General features: G+C 32.4%; 2 protein-coding genes across 4 annotated transcripts; both read right to left on the bottom strand.

Annotated features, from left to right (window-relative positions):
- Positions 1-5549: 5549 nt before the first annotated feature.
- On the bottom strand, positions 5550-12528 carry LOC132696962 (uncharacterized). 3 transcript variants are annotated; one of them, XM_060662150.1, is made up of 8 exons: positions 11687-12528; positions 9898-9997; positions 9739-9840; positions 9230-9385; positions 8136-9171; positions 7751-7944; positions 6434-6765; positions 5550-6128 (listed from the first exon to the last, which is right to left on the bottom strand). In XM_060662150.1, exons 1-5 carry the CDS (start codon positions 12454-12456, stop codon positions 9127-9129), a joined length of 1173 nt encoding a protein of 390 aa, XP_060518133.1. In that variant the 5' UTR covers positions 12457-12528; the 3' UTR covers positions 5550-6128; positions 6434-6765; positions 7751-7944; positions 8136-9126. The 3 variants fall into 3 exon arrangements, with proteins under 3 accessions (XP_060518133.1, XP_060518132.1, XP_060518134.1); XM_060662149.1 differs by having other exon boundaries at positions 7751-9171; XM_060662151.1 differs by having other exon boundaries at positions 7751-9171; positions 9739-9834.
- Positions 12529-15490: 2962 nt separating this feature from the next.
- Positions 15491-19357, bottom strand: LOC132696960 (odorant receptor 7a-like). The gene is made up of 5 exons (XM_060662145.1): positions 16919-19357; positions 16323-16422; positions 16177-16275; positions 15941-16096; positions 15491-15678 (listed from the first exon to the last, which is right to left on the bottom strand). The coding sequence occupies exons 1-5, from the start codon at positions 17725-17727 to the stop codon at positions 15625-15627; spliced, it is 1218 nt and encodes a 405-aa protein (XP_060518128.1). The 5' UTR covers positions 17728-19357; the 3' UTR covers positions 15491-15624.
- Positions 19358-20658: the final 1301 nt, after the last annotated feature.

Genomic DNA, 20658 nt, shown 5'->3' with positions numbered 1-20658 from the left:
ATCGCAGTGCGTTTGATCAGCATGTAGGATCCCTTCGTCACTTCTGAAACTGACAAATGTGGATAATAACGGTCAATTACCTCAAGAGCTGGAGGAGCTGCAGATCTTCTTAAGATATGGTTTTAGTAGTTTCGAAAATTCGAAAATTGCTCACTTGTACCGATTTCTCCATCAAGTTGATTTCAGGGGTTCGGGATTTTATTCCTAGTTCAACAGATGTCTTGTTCCAATTGCGTTTTTACGTCATTTATTTCTGTCGGCGCGAGGTATATTCATTCCTTCTTAGTCTTCATGCAGACTTACATGCACCTCGTCTCCTGCGATTTGCTTCAGGAGTTCTGTGTTATATATTATAATCAACGAGAATAGATGTGTGGTTAGTCTTAATCAGAGTATGGGTTACCATGAAAGTTTACGTTCTATATTTTATATTTTACATTAACTACCCTATACAGAAAAAAATATATAAATTTTTTATGCTTATGTTTGACATATCTTACAAAATAGGAAATTGATTGAACCAGTGTACATCTCTGCCCTGCTAAGTCATAGCTCCAGTTAATTAGATTGTACAACACGCCTCAAATTAATTATAGCACAGTGTTTATATGGGATGTGTACGAAGCCCGAATGGGAAGAGAACGCGACAAACCAGAATGTTAATCTACGTGAGAAAGTTAACACCTCTTCGCTAAGTGGATTGTTGGTATAATTACAAGTTAAATTTGAATGGAGTAGGTTATCATATTTGCAAATTCATTGTTTTGATGCTTGCTTAATATTTCACTGCGACAATATATGACAGTTCGCTTAAAAGTTTTTCACAAATGCATTTTTATTAACAAAATTAACTTATTATCTAGGGTACGACCACTTGCCTTTAGCTTGTTCATATTCGTTTTATCTAAAATACTGTTAACAATTTACCGACGCATAGAATTCTTAGTTAAAATTATGGCAGCAAATAAAGTGTGTGGCAACTGTTTGATTTAATACTGCAATTCATATACAAAATTATTACTTAATTGTAGATTTTAAGGAAACTTTGTTAGAAAACTTTTGCTTTGTTTTAAAAAATAATAAAATTATTCATTTATTTATTTATATTTTCATTTATTATGAGTGTCACTCACAGAAACCATTTTTAATAAAAACCGAAAACAAAAGCAAAAATGTTAGTAGGCATCATATCCAAAATTAAAGTTAATGTTCACAAATTAAATATAAAAAAAATAACTGTAATAATAATACAAGAAAATTAAAAAAAAACACATTTCCAACTGAATACCTATCGGATCATTAAACTGAGGTGGATTTTACTTGATGAAAATCCATTTATCAAAATAAATAAGAACTTCCCGAAATTATATATTTTTACGTGACAATTTTTTCGACAACACCGTGTATTTATCAAATCTAATATTTACAAACTACCTGTTACTATATATACCGAAAAATGACCATAAAACGTTAATTAAGGTTGTTGTGGGAATTTGGGATTTTAATTTCAATAAAGGAGAGGTATTTAAATCCAATTGATTGTTAAGCAATACATTTGAATGTCTCACTTTGTTAATCTCCATGGCTTCCAATAAATTTAACTTTCTACTTTTTGTGTTTTTCTGTGTTTATGTGTGTAGTATAATTGGAATGTAGACTATTGTTTTTAAACGATCTTTTATGTTCGTTAATGCGTTTCTGGAAGGATCTAGCTGTTTGTCCAATATAAATTTTAGGACAAGATCCGCATTTCAACCTGTAGACACCTGATTGTTGAAATTTTGGACATCTCGTTGTTTTTCAAAAAATTTCCTATTGTGTTGTTAGTTCTGAAAGCTATTTTTATACCACATTTTCACTAATGTTTTCAAACTTTTTCACTAGGTTCTCCTATATATGGAATTGTTCTGTATTAGGTTTCGGATAAATAGAGTTTACTGTTGTCTGGATTTGTTTTTTATTTATAATTTTATCTATAATGGAAGGATTGTAGCAGTTGTTCAATGCAATTTGTTTAATGATATTAAGTTCTATGTTGTAATTTTCTGTTGAGAGTGGCGTATTAAGAAGTCTGTGTATAAAAGAGTAAAATGCAGCCATTTTTATGTATAAGGGTGATTTGAGCTGTTATATATGACTGTGCCCGTGTGTGAAGGTTTATAATAAATGAAAAAATCAAATTTGTTTTGCGTTTTCGTAATGGTTAAATATAAAAAATTAATAGAGTTATCCCGTCCAATCTTGATTTTGAATTTTACACGATTAATTAATGAGTTAATGTAATTTAAAAAAGAATTCAATTGTCTGCCCGTTACAACAAAGCAATCAAAGACATCATCCACGTATCTATACCACCATAGTAAAAGTTTTCTTAATACGCCACTCTCAACAGAAAATTATAACAAAGAACTTAATATCATTAAAACAAATTGCACTGAACAACGGCCACAATCCTTCCATTATAGATAAAATTATAAATAAAAAAACAAATCCAGACAACAGTAAACTCTATTTATCCGAAACCTAATACAGAACAAGAACAATTTAAAACAATAACATACATAGGAGAACCTAGTGAAAAAATTTCAAAACATTTATCAAAATGTGTTTTAAAAATAGCTTTCAGAACTAACAACACAATAGGAAAATGCGGATCTTGTTCTAAAATTTATATTAGACAAACATGTAGAACTTTCAACAAACGCATTAACAAACATAAAAGATCATTTAAAAACATTAGTCTACATTCTAATTATGCTACACACGTAAATACAAAAAACGCATTTTGACCACAATTTTGATATTTTACATACAGTCACAAAAATTATAAAAATAAATTTATTGGAAGCCATGAAGATTAACAAAATGAGACATTCGAATGTAATGCTTAACGATCAATTAGATTTAAATACCTTTCCTTCCATGAACTTGAATTCTCACAACAACATTAATCAAGGTTTTATTATCATTTTTCGGTATATATAGTAACAGGTAGTTGTTAAATATTACATTTGATAAAGACACGGTGTTGTCGAAACAATTGTCGTGTAAAAATATATAATTTTGTGAAAATCGCAACTTTTAGTTCTTATTTATATTATTATTGGATCATTTTATCTACTCTAAAAGGGTCCTGCCCATATTGTTTATATATTAGAACTGATATGATATGAATTAATTAAATTCATACTACATTTAAAAAAACATTTGTAAAAGGATGTGAAGTCATTTAAATTTAGAATAATTGGACATTTTTTGGAAATTCAGGAGGGTTAATTGATCGCTTTGCGAAGTTCTGCTATAGATTCATATATGGTTTTTATAGCTTATTTTTCATTAAACTTAAGATTGAAAATTCTGGCAGAACGTTAGGCAAACAAAATTAAAAAGAATGCTATTCCAAAGTGCTGACATTCGTAATTTAAGTTGATGGTGGTTTAAATAAAACGAAACGTAAAAGACTTTCCCTTCAACTAAAGACGAAGCTCTAAAAGTTCCTGTAGATTTTGTGCAAATTAAAAAATTAAGATCGTAAAAAAATAAAATCGTTAACCAAAAATGATTAATTTTCGTTATTTTACTAAAAAGTATATGACTTTAAAATTAAATTAAAAAAAATAAGCGAGATTGCAAGATTTTATTTTTTAAATTCTTAAAGGGTATTTAAGAAACTTTACCTTTCTCTGTATTAATCCAAACAATATTGAGTTGAATGACAAAGTAGAACGATTAGGTAGGTTAAATTGTTTATCGAAAATTATTTGTTTATGCTTTCATGGCGAATTTCATTTTATCTATGACGAAGTGTATTCTCCGAATTTAAAATTTTATTATTATTTATTTAAAAAGTTTCTATAGAGTTTGGGCAAAAAAAAATTGTACTTTTACATATTGAAATATGCTGGTGGAAAAATATCTAGATTAATGTTTAAATGTTTCATAAGGTTAATCAAGCGTTTTTAACGAGCAGCAAACAACCACTAGTGGGTAACTACCATCGTATTCAGTTTAATTCCAAATTGGATTTTATATTATCTCGTAGTTGTCTGTAGATATTATTCCCTTTACCGCTAATATCGATTTATCATCTTACATTAAATCTCCAAATATTTGCTTCGAACGACGAATATGTATGCAAAGGGATGTTTGTTGCCTACAATTAATTCATCCGTGGAATATTATTGCTACTGAAACAACTACACATACACATATTTGATTTGTGATTAATAGTTACTCGTTCTAAGTTACTTACATTAAAACTTAAATATAAAAATCTACCATTTCAATATTCAATGTTGCTGTGTCTTTTAATCAGATCTGGCAGCGCTGCAATTATGATAGTAATAATAATAAAAATAATAATAACAATAATAATAATGACATTTATTATTCCACAAGTCAAATTACAATTACAAATGAACTCAAACTGATCTCGATGAACTGCAGAGGAAAATGCGTGTTACGCTAAGTAAATATAGAATGAGACACCCGAAATCGGCAGTCGAGAGAACATATCCAACATAAAGCAAATACACTACTCTCAAGGGAAAAGTCTTATAGAGTACTTCTTGAAAAAGAGCGCCGAGTCTACAATGTTTGCAGTAATATGTAACCACGACTACGAAATAACACCACTGAAGTTGAAGGGTGTCGAAGAGAATGTGTATGCAGCGGAGCAAACAGACGAGTGGAAACATAAACAACTACACGGCACACACTCTACCTACTTAAACCAAGACAATATAGACAAGACCGCGTCTAACAAACGGTTGAAAACGAGTTCCCTCTACGGCGAAACAATTGGATTGATGATGGCCATCCAAGACAGAATAATACCTACAAGAAACCATCTCATATTATGGGAGAAGATGTCGACGATAAGTGTCGGAGATGTGGACATAAAGGAGAAACCATCGAACATATAACAGGAGACATTGGTGCGCCATGATTATACCCAGAGGCATGACAACATTGCAAGAATAGTACATCAGGACCTTGCGAATCGGCAAGGGGATCAATTCCTTATTACGAATATGACCCAAAAGATGTATTGGAAAATGAATACTTTAAACCTATATTGGAATTGAGAAATCAGAACTGACATCAAGATCCAAGCAAACAAACCTGATCTCCTGCTATATGATAAAAGAAATAAGGAAAATACTATCGTCGAAGTAACCATACATATGTGGATAGTAGATCGGGTCAACGTCAGACCAATCATTGAATCGGCAGCGGGTATAATACCAAAATCCACTATGACTCACGCAAAAGGACTAAACATAGAATACCTCATACCCCAACTCCAGAAATCGGTGATACTGGACACCTGTCACATTGTTAGGCGATTCCTGGCAATGGAATAAAAGATTTATGCAGAATGGCTTGACAACCGTCCGTCTGATGCAATGTTGATCACGGAACTACCGTTTAAAAACGAGAAAAAAAAAACAAAATAAATAATAAATAAATAATAATGACATTTATTATTCTCTAAGTCAAATTACAATATATATATGTACATATTTAGACAAAAAAAAACACACAATGTAAATAGGAAAACATGGACACATATAAATATCTCCGTTTTTTACAAACTAATCTAAAACTCAGTCCAAAAAATCAAGCAAAAGGTAAGTCGCATCCTTAAGTAGTTTTTATTGATAACGATGTGCAAGCCACGTGTTTTAGTTAATTGGTTAAGGTGAAACATTCAGATAAGTACGAAATTTTTAGATTGTTAAAGTTTACAGTACACCTTTTGAATATTGCGCTAGTCTCTTCGTTCCGAAATATAATTTTTTATAACCCAGGTAGAAAAACCAGTCATCTTTGGCTTTCTAGTCTGGAAATTGCCACTTTGAGCCAAAGTCCGTCGTTATCAATAATTAATTTAGACAACATCTTGTCAGGCAAAATAAATCTATGGGTTCGCGACACATCCATATCATCGTTGTAACATATTAACCCAGATGATAAGAGTTCAATCGACGACGTGCTTTCCCTGATAGAAAATATATCAATACTGTAGGTTTCGTGTTCCTCGTTTCTACCTCCTATTTCGCAAATGTTGATGCTGATGCTGTTGGATTGGATGTAGAATTCTAGGATAATTCGAAATATTCGATCTGAAACAATAATATCTTAAGTTTTTTTTTTTGTTAAACAGTTAGTGAGGTGCACAAAAATAAAACAAAAACGAAAATATTTTGGAAAAACAAATTTATCGATATTTTAGTTATCGCAGGTAATGCCTATAACCTATTTCTACTCCCTACACTCAAGAAGTGCATTTTTTGCGCTTACATCGTTACTTTCACGGAAAATTTAATGAAATCTGCTCATGTTTCCAAAAATGTACAAATGGTCGAAAGCCCGAAATAGGTAAAAAGCATCCGCATACAATTTTTCCAGTGGCCAAAACTACACTTACCATAGACGCAAAAGACCAATACATATAATTGGAAATAACTTTCTGGCAACGGTCTCCCCAAGCCACAAAGGTAAATGCTCGTAGGAGTGTCAAAGTAGAGGTTTTGGAGATGTTGCTTTTTTAAATGTTCTTCTAAATGTCCCCTGCTTCCGGACCACCTGCACCTGTGACATTTGAGAGGGCATTCTATTGCAACGTGATCGCATTTTATAAGATGCGACAAAAGTACAGCGCCTTTTATCTTCTCCTCACAACCCTCATGGGGACACGGCACTGTCAATTTGTTAAATACGTTTTCCAAAATATAAAGTTTACCTTTCCTAAATAAACCTCTGAAAAATAAAAATTTACATTAAATAAAACCTTAACTTTTGGCATGTTGTAACAAAAATAACTCTCTTTTCTTAAACTTTTTGCATTAAAATTTATGTACCCAAACACATGTTAAGATATAAACAATATAAATAAAGTAAACTTTTCTCTAGTTTGAAAAGTTTTTTTTTAATACATAAATACACATCCCAAGCGTTTTGCAATTTTTTTGTGTTCTCAATTTCATAACACTGAAACAACACATTTTACCAGATAATTTTAACAATAGAAGATAATTGATTAATTCCGTCTAGGGAATTACGAAAGGCAAATATTTAATATTTACAATAGAAGTTCTACAAAATAAAGTAACTTAAATTAGCACCAACAATATTTAACATATACGCGAGTGTATATCCCAGTAACTTTTTAGCAAGCAACTCTAACTGTAATTACAGATGCTACAGTTAGCACAGTACTAGAATACAATTTATTGTTTATATTATTTTCTATTACGAAAAATATCAAGCCTTTATAAAAAAAATAGTGATTTTTTCGGGCTTTTTTTTATAAAACTTCTGGATTCTTCCTGCGTCGGTTTTTGTTGAGTTGAATTAGCTAACTTTTCGCCAATCATCCTGTTGGCTTCGTCAGAGCGTGACTGAAAACGAAGCTCCGAAGAAACCAACAGGATGATTGGCGAAATGTTAGCTAGATCGACTCAACAAAGTATTACAGTAGCCTGTGGAAGTTTCTTTGAAAAATTAAAGAATAACGAAACATTTATAATCTAAAAGGTTTGGACCAATTTGGGAAAAAAACATAAACAAAAAAATAACTTTGTCGATATGAGATTCCCCTTTACAATGTTTTTCAAAGCTAGGGAAAAGTGGTACAAAAAATTAATATGTAATGTCTAATTTCCCATGCATTGCAATATTACGTCTGAGAGTCAAACGCAAATTGGATATTTTAAAAAATTGTAACGCACACTGCTGAACCTACCGACAAATTGGGCACACTGTGAGCTTCCTCCAACATTTTCTGCACGTGGTGTGACCGTTAACACACATTTTGGCATCGGGAAATATGTAATTGTAACACACAGGACACAAAAATTCCGCTATAATTTTCTGCTCCACTTCTTTATCATCCAGCGACATATTGGCAGTATCCCGACATAGATCATCTTCCGAAATCTAAAAAATAATTTAACTTTAACGTACACATCAACAAGAACTTTTGGAGTTAGCAAAATACCAGTGATAAAGCTAAATATTCAAATACAAATTTTGATCATGGTTTCTTTAACATATACTTTTATTCACGCTCCATTGAGCTGCCGCTAGCAAACCGGAAAATGTACCAAGATATTGTGAAATGTTCTTACCATTTTTATATGAAGACACTAAGTTGCTATACCACTACACCAAAGACGACTGAGTTGTAACTGATAAAACCGTAGATAAAAATTTTCTTAAACCTTCTCATAATTGAAGAGCAGTTAATGACAACGATGTGGACCTACCTGAATCGCCTTAATTATGCGATTTAAGAAAATTAAGGTGTATTAACTTTTCCAGGAATTATGCTAAGGAAATCAAAGTATCATTAAAAATCTGTGCCAAATAGTAAATCTTGAATGTTGTAAATGTAATCTTCGAAATTCGACTTAAGTGCTACAGCCTATAGTGTTTTATCACAGTAACGTATATATTACATACACCGTAAACGAATTTAAGTCGTCACTATCCCCTAATGCTTAATATACTTAGTTTAATAGCACCAAATGTCATTTTTATCACCTAATCAATTGCAACGCCTTTTTTTAAAATAATAGGTTAATTTTTGCCGAAAACAAAATATGGAAAATAAAACAAATTAAAGATATTATGCTATAATTTTGGTATGGTGCATGTAAGGTAACATTCATAATACTTATTTACATTATTCATAACTTCAGAGGTAAATTAGTTTCTTAAATCTGAAGGTAAAACAAATACATTAATTAAAATTAAAAAAATATATGCTGGTTTTTGTAAATTTATCGATTCAAACATAAAATGGACTCATAATAAATCTGAATTTGAAGCTAACGCGTATGGAAAGGGACCACTACGGAGTCTAATTCCTTGAAACTGTTATTTGATTTGAGTGCTCCAACTAAAAAAACTTTACTAACAAATAAACACAAATATTATCTATAGGGTATATTGTATGCAGTTGCAATATTTATCATTTAAATTAATGGGTCAATTCGCCAGTGTGTCTTACCCAGCAGATCGAGGGTATATAATTATTAGGAAGTCAAAAGGTTCAATATTATATAATATTTCTGCTATACAAACACACAGTTCTTAAACTTGAATTCGATGGCGAGATTAATTTGCCATTAACGTAATATACGAATACGACGCTTTGATAATCTGAAAAAATCGAAAATTTTAATTTAGTTTTTCCGAAACAATATCACCGAAACAATACCGTCAGGGCTGACTGCGTACTCATTGCATCAAAGGGGCCAATGGTCATTTGCAATGGCTTTTGCGCCCGGACTAACATGGTAAGTATAGCTTTTTTGATCCTCTTATTTTGCTCATACCACGGACTGTCATACAAAGCGTCTGACAATGCCAAACTCTAAAAGATTACAATTCATTTAACGATAAACATACTGCAGCATTGATTGAGAAGTTCAAAAACAGAAACAGTTCCATTCCGGTTCAATAAGGTTAAAACATTATTAATATAACTTAAATACCAACTTTAAGATTCTTTTTTTTACTTTTGTGTTATTACATATACAACGACAGGTTCAAAGTTTATATCAACGTCATGGCTACGAGTCAACATGAAACGTGCTAGAATTCGATTTTACTTATTTGATAAGTTGTGAGATAATAGAGACATACAAGGGATGACTGAAAAGCAAGTTCAATTAAAAATTACTATGTTGATCGTTTGTAATGAATTAGATATAATTGACGTCTCACTTGAACTTTGATTTCGTTCGCTGTCCAACCCAGAACAAAAGTCTCAACGAAAAGTATGCCGAACGAAAGAAACGGAGATGCCAACATGTTTATATCCTGAAACTATAATTTCGTGAATTTAAAATTGTCCACCTTTCCGAAAATATAAATGTTGCTCACCGACATAACCTGAACGGAGACCGCAGCAATGTTCAACGAATTCAAAAAATACTCCATCAAAATCATGTATTTAACGGAATGATTCAGGTTTTGCACAAATCTGAAACATACAAGTATAAATGCAAATATTTTTTGAGACCCTGTAAATTGAAAAAAGGGTCCAAATGGAACATGACATTTCTCTGCATCCGAATTCAGCGCTGATTTGGTCCGAAATTTATTTTTCACATTTAACCGAATGTCATAATCGTTTTGGAGCCCATACCAAAATCACACTCTCTGCTGTCACATTTATAGTTTGTTAAAATCACTTATAGTACACACCGTCATTTTTAATATATAGTTATAGTTTTTTAATATATAGTTTAATACATGTGTTTTTTTTTTATTTTCTAAATCATTTTTTAATGATGTAAAATGTGCCCAGAAACTAATGATCGTAGAAAAAGTATAATAGGCCATATGTTGATACATTGCTTCAGTCACTCGTTTATTGAACACACGCTCCGTTTCTGCCAAATAAATCTCGTCACTAAATTGACATTTTTTAAACTTGTTGCCTAATATATACAGTTACATGACAATCACAATTTAATAAAAAATGTAAGTAATAATATAAGTAAATAATTTTATGGTATTGATTTGCAACTATTTGTTTATTTATTTATTATAACAAGGTACCCTAACGAACTAACATCAAAACATTCATCGTAATTCAAAAGTGTAAACAAAACTATCTTTAAACCCAAAAAAAGAAAAACAAGAGTGAAACACTCTTATTGCTTGATTCCTAAATGAATTAAGTTGCAAAGCAAAAATATATATGTGCAGAAAGGAACTGTTATAATTTCTTTGCAGAAGAGACATTGGTGAGTTGCTTCCTAAATTTGTACTATATTTAGGCGGCTAAAATAAAGCAGGCGTTCTAAGAAGGCTACGATACACCTATTAGATTGTGGTGATGTCTAAAGTTCATGAGAAAAATAAACTTTTTTTGAATGTCGTAAGCATTTTTTCACTTTGTTTTCAATACGTTTTGTGTGTATAGTTACTCCAAGACTCCTGATATGCTTTACTTCTTTAATATTTACTCCATCCCTAATTTATAATCAAAAGAGATTATTTTTTAATTTACTGAATTTAAGACAGTGACATTTGTCAACATTTAAAAACAGTCGGTTTCCTAAGCAGCAGTTTTGAACAGTGTGAACAGTATGAACAAAGAAAACAGAATAGTTCTCAAGTGTGATCCCTGAGGTATGCCAGATGTGATATCAATAGATTTAGATTTAGTTCATCAGACTGAGTCCTAAAACTAATATATGATTGAAGAGCTTTGTAAAAAGAACCGTGCACACCGAAGTTTCAAGTTTCACTAACATTGCCTAGAGCAATCAGTGTACACAGTATCCATTTGTATTCAATTATCTAACGCCTCAGACACATCCTGAACGTACAATGAGGGATTTGTAGCGACGGACCTAGCCCTAGAAATATCATGTTTCGTTTCACCAAGAACGTACCTAAGTTTAAAAAATAACTCTTCTGCTATAATTGCTTCAAACATTTTGCTTGGAATAGAAAGAATTGATATGGGTCGGTATTTTGTGTTATCAATCTTACTGCCACTCTCATGAACATTTCCAAATGGTCGGCAACTGCCATCCTGATAAACTTGATATGTATTACTTTATGTAGTGCTTTCCACAGAAAGTAATTGATTTCGATCTGTTACCAAGTTCTAATAGATATAATAGAACGCGTGTGCAAATATCCGTGTAATACAAACCTAATCACTAGTTGATGTTCTAAAACGAGACGCTTCAACCCGTAGCTACTCAGTTTCCTCAATCGGATCTGGGTCCGTCTAAGTAATGACGACCCAAATATAATACACGATGAAAAAATTATTTTCGTGGACATCAGGAGACAAACTCCGACGAAATCGGCGAGTGCATTAACCATTAACAATAATCCTTCATGATTCTCCTTATCCAGTTTGTAGTAGTATAGTTCATAGACAAAAGGTTTCTCGAGGCTAGCGTTACATTCGCGGTTATGTTTGCTGATCTCGTGCCTTATCCAGAAATTCTCGAGGAGTATAGCCACTCCAGCACCAGTGGTAACGGCAAACAAGACCACATTACACGTTCGACAAAAACGCAGTTGCTTGGTATGGCTAAGCAAAATATCTTCGTCACTACAGTGCATAATTTTTTTTTCTTCTAACATAGCGTACGAGATGATTTGGATTAATCTGGGTTGCTGACATAGAATAGCGCCGACTTGCACCATCACCAAGCAGGTGATGTAACCCAGTTGCTTGAAAATTGTTTCTTGATCTTTATGAGCGTTTTCATAAGTCACCATTAGTATAAACTGAGCGAACATTGAAAATAGAATTAATGGAAAGAAGAACCGAACGAATTTTGAGTAAATTCTGTATGCTGTTGTCAACACGACGTTATGCCATGGTAGTTCTAAACGCCATATGCCGCCTAAAATCATACAATACTTGGAGAAACTTAGAACTGATTCGCGTGATTTTTGGTCGGTCATATTTCTTTGCCTTAAACAAACTGGAAGCTTTAACGGACTTCCCTTTTAACGTCAACATACACCGGCATCCACCTTTTTTATCGGCGGCTACTTTAAAGACGCATTTGATGAATAATTTAAATCGCATGCGGAAAATCCTACGACCATTCCCCTTTATTATAGGTTGTATAATATTTTTATGTTCTAGGTCTGTAATCAGTCCATGCTGAAATCCAGTGTTTTGGATGCGATATTTCAAAGCCATATAAAAAATTCGATACCCTGTGGGCAATAATTATATATATGTTGAGATACAAAGATTTTTAATAGAAAGTTTTGATAAGTAGCAACAAGATAAAAAAAAGTATTGGACTAAAAAAATAATTTCTGTATATCTGTGTCACATCAAACATGGTGATGGCGCATTAGTGGGGATGCCAATTCTTTAAATAAGTATACTAGAAGTATAGAATATTTATAAATATTAAATGGGAGGCGTAAAATTGTATTGATAATTTTGGACCACTGTTGTTTCTCCATTCGTGATAGCCGTATTGAAAAAAGTCGTTTTTCGCGCGTGATCTTCAATTTTTCTGGCGCATGGATTATAGTGCTGATTACTTAATTGTACAATTAAATATAATTTAGCATTTCTGCGGCAGCAGATCTGGCTTTAATGGAAGTAAATTTAGTACCTTATTCGTTTATTAAACTTCTTTGGACGACATCAATGCAGATAAAGTGTACGCCTGTCCCGTAGTTTAAACAAATTTTCCTAAAATCCTATCTAAAATACCAGCTTACTAAGGGATTGTCAAAAATTATGATTTCTTAAACATTTTAGTGAAGATCAATAAAAAAACATATTTCTAAAAAACGCTGCAATTTTGATGCATATATGGACACCGCGAGACCCCTAGGAAGGATACCAGATAATTTAACTTTTCACACTAATAATTATGATGCCTTGATAAATCTTTATAAATATATAAAAATTATCTAACTTACTGCTATTTTTATAAAATGCTGACATGTTTAAAGGCGAAGAGATAAACAAATTTTAAACGAAGAAACTAATAATAAAAAAATACCGCCCACTTCAAAAAGTACGACATTAGAGGGGACAGCGAAAAAATTTCCCGCCCTGAATATGAAGGACACAAAGTAGAGTAACAATTTTGTATTATTTTTCCATATAATCCCCCTTAACTTCAATACACTTATTACATTTCTTTATTAACAACTCAATCTTTTTAAAAAAATATTCTTTTCGTTTGTCTGCAAAATGAGCTAAAACAGCCTCTTTTAACTCAACTTCGTCGTTAAACCGCCGCCCACGTAAGTCCTTTTTCAAATATCCAAACAAATAATAGTCGCTGGGGGCCATATCTGGACTATAAGGAGGATGATCTATCTGTTGGAACCCACACTCCAAAATGGTAGTTTGTGCAACACCAGCAGTATGGACAGGTGCATTATCCTGCAAAAGACGCACGCCTCTGGTCAGTTTTCCTCGACGTTTTACACGTATGCAGTCTCGCAATTTATGTAATAAAGTTGCGTAATATTTCCCATTGGTATTAGTTTCTTCAAAATCTATCAAAAGAATTCCTTCACAATCCCAAAAGATCGTGGCCATCACTTTTTTTGTTGACTGGCAGACTCTGAATTTTCTTGGAGGTGCTTCACCCTTACGACGCCACTCCATTCATTCTTTTTTCGATAGGTCATATTAGAGAACCATAGTTTCATCTCCCGTCACAATAGTTTCTATCGCAGGCTTCGGTTCCGACCCACAGAGTTCCAAAAAAGACCACGCACACTCGACACGGCGTTGTTTTTGAATAGACGAAAGGTTTTTAGGAACCCATCTTGCACTAACCTTATGCATACCTAAATGATCATGCAGGATTCGACGAACACTTATATCAGAAAGCTGAGTAATTTCTGAGATTTCCTTGACCTTTAAACGTCGATCACTCAATACTACCCCTTCCACAATCGCAACAATATCTTCCGTTATGACCCCCACTGATCGACCAGTTCTTGAATCATCTTCAAGGGACTCCATTCGAAAACGTTTTGCCCATTCGTTCACTACAGAATACGAAGGAGAACTTTGGTCGTAAACACCATCCAGCCTTTATTTAATAATTCTAGGTGCTAAAACTTCTTTTGTCAAAAACTTTATGACTGCTCTATACTCAATTTGCGTTAATTGCGACATTTTTTCGGACATGTCTTGTTTAAAATGATGTCAATAAAAAACTATTTGGCGCTAGACCTCAATTTTTTTTCCCAGCCTACTAAGATATGTATTTAAAAGAAGACAAAGTTTTATCGTGATACTGGAGCTGCATCTATGTCAAGCCGGGAAATTTTGGCGCTAACCTCGAATATAATACTAAATAAAAAACACAGATTTGGGAAAATTAAAAAAATTACAACGAAAAATCCATAAATGACAACGCTCGAAACACAGATTAGAATCAAATTCAGTTACTTACCTGGAGTATGACCAAAAGATCTGTGAAACATGGCTGCCCTGTGTTTTGGGAATGTGTCGCTGATCTCTCATCAGTATCAAACCTCCAACTATCGCGTTAAACAAATATAAAGGCTGTTGTGAAATTACCAGCTATTTTTTAATTTTAATTTAATTTAACTAAAGCGGAACGTTGTAGTGAACCAAATAAGTGTATGTTGAGCCTTCAACTTCACTAGAGTAGGATTTTTTTTTAAAACGAATACAAGGTCTTGAGTTTAATATAACCCTTTTCAAGATAATAATTATAGGAATAGTAAATAGAATCATACAACGAGACCGAGAAGGAATCTTGCACGCCGCAAAAATTACCGGTAAATTTAAGTCATATATTGTTACGAGCGTCTTAGGCTTAGCATAAGATAAGTGATAGTCCCTTTGTCTAAAGCATCTTATTTAATTACTACCAGGAGCCTTCCAATGCCCACCCCTTTCTCGGAATTAGCAAGCCAATAAGTTTTACAAGTGAGAACGTTCTAAGCGTTTTGCTGGCAAAATTTTATTCCCATTAGTTACATTTACGACACCTTCATCGAACAGTAATAGAGGCTATAAAATGTAAAATAAATTTTATTATTAATTTCAGTTTTGGCTTGGTTTGGTTAGTTAGGTTATTATACATCGTTTTGTGGTTTGTAGTATACTCATTTGTAGTTATTCATCATTACACCCACGTAGGAGTAGGATGCTTTCAATATCTGTAACATACCAAAATATGAAATATTTCGAAATAGCAATTTCAAGCGTATTTTATTGAAAAAAAAATTATTTTAAATGTCATCAGCAATCCTACTTAATAATTATTCTCCTTTTACACTAATGCGTTCTGCAAAACAAAGCAAATTTAATCTATGGTACAGCAGAAGTATGCCCAACCTACCTCAAACGATAATTTTTGAAAGTTGTGTGATATATTAAAATAAACTTCGAATAAGTGTGACTTTTATAAGGGTTACTTACCGCTAAGGCTGACTGGATTGTCATTGCATCCAATGGTCCTATAGTCAATACAAGAGGCTTTTGTGCTCGTAATATCATTATCAGCAGTGTGCTTTTAATTTTCTCACTTTGATCGTACCAGGGACAGCAATACAAAATGTCCGCAAGCACCAGACTCTGAAGACAAATCCGAATTCTAGTTTATTGATGAGGAAAAATTATTTTTACGCAAAGTTGTTAGGAAATAGTCGATTCACCTGACATTTTATTTCATTAGCAGTCCAACCAAGCACAAAGGTTTGAGTAAAAAGTACACAGAAGAATAATATGGGCGATGCCAGCATATTTTTTTCGAACTAAAAGCAATCAACTAGACTACTTTATTATAGACAGTTTTCTTTACCGTTATAAACTGAATTGAAACCGTGGCTATATTAAGTGAGTTTAGGAGAAATTCCAACAATACTAAATACTTTATCCATTTGTTCAGTTTTGCAACAAATCTAAAAGAAAATTTTAATAAATATTTTTATCAGCAGACCAGCAATATTTTACTTCGAGCAGTTAAGAATGAAACTCTTTAAAAATTGATATAAATTGACATTAGTTTTTTGTTTTATATATACTGAACATTCTCACGCCACTAAGAATGTGCACAAGATAATAATAATATTAATAATAATAATAATAAATGACGTAAATTTAGAAAAAAGTGCGCTGAGTGATAAATAGACGAAATTAGACACCTTTTGATAATTTTCGCACTTCTGAAGTGGTTTGTATCAAAAATTGATCTAGGTAAAAATAGTCGAACTTAATTACTTAGCAAACGACCGAAATTAAAAGTTATTAAGCTTATATCACCAGCAGATGATATAACCGGAGCAAATAGTCCAACATCTTCAGTTGAACATTTGAAAAAATTTTTTTTATGACGGTGGAACTAAAATGGCCGGCGTGCAATTTGGAACATTGTAATTGGCTGGTATGAGTACTCACTCAATGACGTTTTGATGCTGCTGAACAAGATCTCTTAAAACTTGCGACACGCTCTTTCCGCATAAATCCAGTTTGACAAATTTTATCTGCAGCCTTTTTAAAATCGACGTTGAATATATAATGCAAGAAAAAAAAAGCATTTTTGTCGAAGCAAACAAAAGGCAATTCAATACCACGAATATATTGTTGGCAACAAGAACACTGGTAGCATGTTTTTCCGGATCTAAATTATAGTAATACAACACATAAGGAAAGGGTTTTTCCACGCTCTCGTTGTAGTGCTTGTTATAATGGTCGATTTCCAATCTTCTATAAAAATTTTCGAGGCACATTGATACTCCACTCCAAAATGTCAAAATCATTATTAGTAAACACGATCTTGAGGATACTCGAGCCTGCTTCAAATGACATAACACAATGTCCTTATCTTTAGAGCACACCACCTCCTTATCATCCTGCGTTATATAATTTAAAATTTCTTTAACGTTTTTGTCTTGGTAAATTACAGCAGCTACACCGACAATCAGTAAACCGATGATGTAGTTAAGTTGTGAAAATATGTTTTCTGGATTTTCATCCGTATTCTCGTCGATCGTCGACAGGATAAATTGAACGGAGAGCGAAAGCAGAAACGAAGGAAAATATACTTTTATCAATCCGGAATATATTGAATACATTCTTTGGAGAAGTCGATTTTGCGTGGCCAGCCGTAAGGGCCATATTCCGGCCATTATTAAAGAGTATCGGGTGTAGTTCAAAATTGGTTTAGCTTTTAATTCTTTGATCACTGTTTGCCTATTCATTTTCATTGAAGTCAACGACTTCAATTCCGCATAAATAAATAAAACTTATATTCCGTCTATTGCAGTACCGACTATAAAAAAGTTTCTAATTCAAACACAAACAAATGCCATGAAAATTTACGTTTTATATCGACTCAGATATGCTTATATTTCCACGTTTCCTTAATATATACTTTTACTTCTAGACCGCCCTGTCATTACGAAAATAAAAGGGTTGGCGAATGCGTTGCGTATTTTGCTCACGCCAGTGTTTCTCGGTGCTTTTTAGATACCGGAAAATTTAGTTAGAATATTACCGATCTGGTGAATTGGCTGAATTTTTTGTTGATGTGGACTTATTTAGAAATAGTGTTGATTAGTCTGACAAATTCTCGTCAGATCGAGGAAACAAACAAAATCAGCAAGACAAAATTGTTATGGTAAAACTTTTGATTTGATGATTTATACCATAAAAATAAATAAAGGGATATCATGTTTCGTTTATCGTGTTTCGTGTACTCTTTACAGGGTTAATGAAGGTCTGCAGTAGGTTAGGCTTTTTTTCAAAATTTTGTAATTTGCAACTATTGTCTTCGTGGAAGTTTCCGTAGGAAAAAAGCCAGCCAGTCAGATTCAATTACGTGTCTTCAACAATTATTAGATAGTTTTGTTTTATTTTGTGCGGATTACTTAAAAGCTTCAAATTCCCAACTTAAATTTTCGCTAGAACATTTAAAAGAAATAACAAATCTGGCTAGAGTTTTTAAACAACTAATTAGTAAATAAATGCTTTATTCCCAATAGCGATACAGTAAAAACGTCATATCGTCGTAGTGTAATCAAACATCATAAAAAAACATGAAATATTTGCAGCTCCTCATAAACATTGTACGGCACTAATATTTGTATCAGGTTGTATTTTTGCCAAAATGCGATAGGATATTTGAAAATAGATTCCATATCGGTGAAATATATGATTTGATTCCTGATTCTTATATTGGCAACCACTTTAACGCAGTAATACACATTTCAGAATAGTTAGGTTTGTCCAAACAAGGGCGAAATCTTTAATTACCTCATTTTGTCCCATTTTGCTATATGAAAAATTATTGTAGTACTAATATTAATAATTCTCATTGTATTCCTGATATGGTTTGTTCATAGATATAACAAAGTGACGAATTGCTTTTAAATGGGATTATCCAAGGGCGGTCATTAACATACAATGCAACAAGATTATTACCTAAAGTTTTGGAATTTAAATTTAAATTTAAATTTTAACTACTTTTAAGATCTTAATTGCAATCTATGTATAAACATTCGCATATTTACATTAAATTAAACATGAACAATGTAAATGGTGCAATTCGGGGTCAAATACTTGTTTGAAATTTCAGTTTTTTATCGAAGAATGTGAAACAATAATTGTATGTTGTATTATACGTTTTCTTGAATAAGTCTATAATTTTCAATTTACGGTAGAAAATGTTATTCTGCATGTAGTAATGAATTTCTTTGTACTCCTTTTTTTTACTTCAATTGGGCTTACTTGTATCAATCACCATTTTCTATTTCATTTTGTGAACCACTATGAACTTTAGCATTTATTCTTAATTGTCCTCTATTAATTTTGTTGTAAATCGCAAGTTTAACGCCATGTTGATAAATCATTAATTGTAGTTATTCAACATGATGCTGACGTATGAGTAGGATCCCTTCATTATCTGCAACATACAAAAAATATAAACGATTTTGTACTGCTGCTTTAAGAAATAAATAGATTACTTACCGTCAAAGCCGATTGGGTTGTCATGGCATCCAATGGTCCTATAGTCAAAACAAGGGGTCTTTGGGCTTGTACTAGCATGGTCAGTAGTACGCTTTTAGCTGCCAGACTTTGGTCGCACCAGGGACTGCAATACAGGGCGTCCGCTAGCATCAAACTCTGAACATAAAACATAAAAATTGTAACTGAAACGAAATTTGAAACGACCGGATTACCTGACATTTAATTTCATTGGCGCTCCATCCAAGAATAAAAGTTTGTGTACACAGTACGCAGAAGAATAATATGGGCGATATCAGCATGTTTTTTTCTAATTGAAGAAAAGCATTTCGGTAACATTAACCAGGTGAGGCAACAGTTTGCAGCTTTGTTTCTATACTTACCGTTATTAATAAAATTGAAACAGTGGCTATATTTAGTGAGTTTAGAAGAAATTCCCAAAAAATCAAATACTTTATCCAATTGTTCAATTTTCCAACAAATCTACAAAGTAAGAAAAAAAACATTTAATGGTAGTATTCTAACGCAATAAGGAACAAATAATTTGGATTTTAAATACTTATAAATAAATATACATAACTAAACTTCCACCTAAACTTTCGGTAAATTATAACCGCTTCCATCGGAATGATTTTTTTCTCTAATATCAATAAAAACACGGATGGATGGAAGGCAGAATTCCAGTCTTCATTTTCAAACCATTCAATTTAACCATTAATTTAAGAATAATTCGAAATTTTACAGAATTATTTCAACCACCCCACATTATAACTAGTATCCAATTAAATAGCTTTGAATTAATTTCATTAAACGATTTGAGATTATACAGCGTCCGCCAATATATTGTGGTTACCTAGAATTAAATAGATTGTGATGATTTTTTCGAATTGCTTTAGTAAATTTGGTTGATAGTGATTAATAGTTTAGTTGTTTCGCTAATTCTAGTCGGTTTTATTAACTTTTGTTATTCCAATACTTACCTAACATTGAATCTTAAATTTCAAGAACGCTAGTATTAAAAAATATTATAAAGTGCAAGAAATATTAGAAAGAAAAGAAATCGAAAACTGACACCTGTGTTAGAAAATAGTCAGCAAACTTGTAGCTGTCATTTTTTATTGTAAATGCAATTTTTTTAACTTTACTGATTTTTTTATAGTTCTAAGGAGTTT

The sequence above is a fragment of the Cylas formicarius genome, unplaced genomic scaffold, assembly GCF_029955315.1.
Source record: "Cylas formicarius isolate icCylForm1 unplaced genomic scaffold, icCylForm1.1 PGA_scaffold_1__22_contigs__length_36826433, whole genome shotgun sequence".
Classification (NCBI taxonomy): domain Eukaryota; kingdom Metazoa; phylum Arthropoda; class Insecta; order Coleoptera; family Brentidae; genus Cylas; species Cylas formicarius.
Note: the sequence above shows the minus strand (reverse complement) of the source record. Positions and strands in the feature narration are given on the sequence as shown.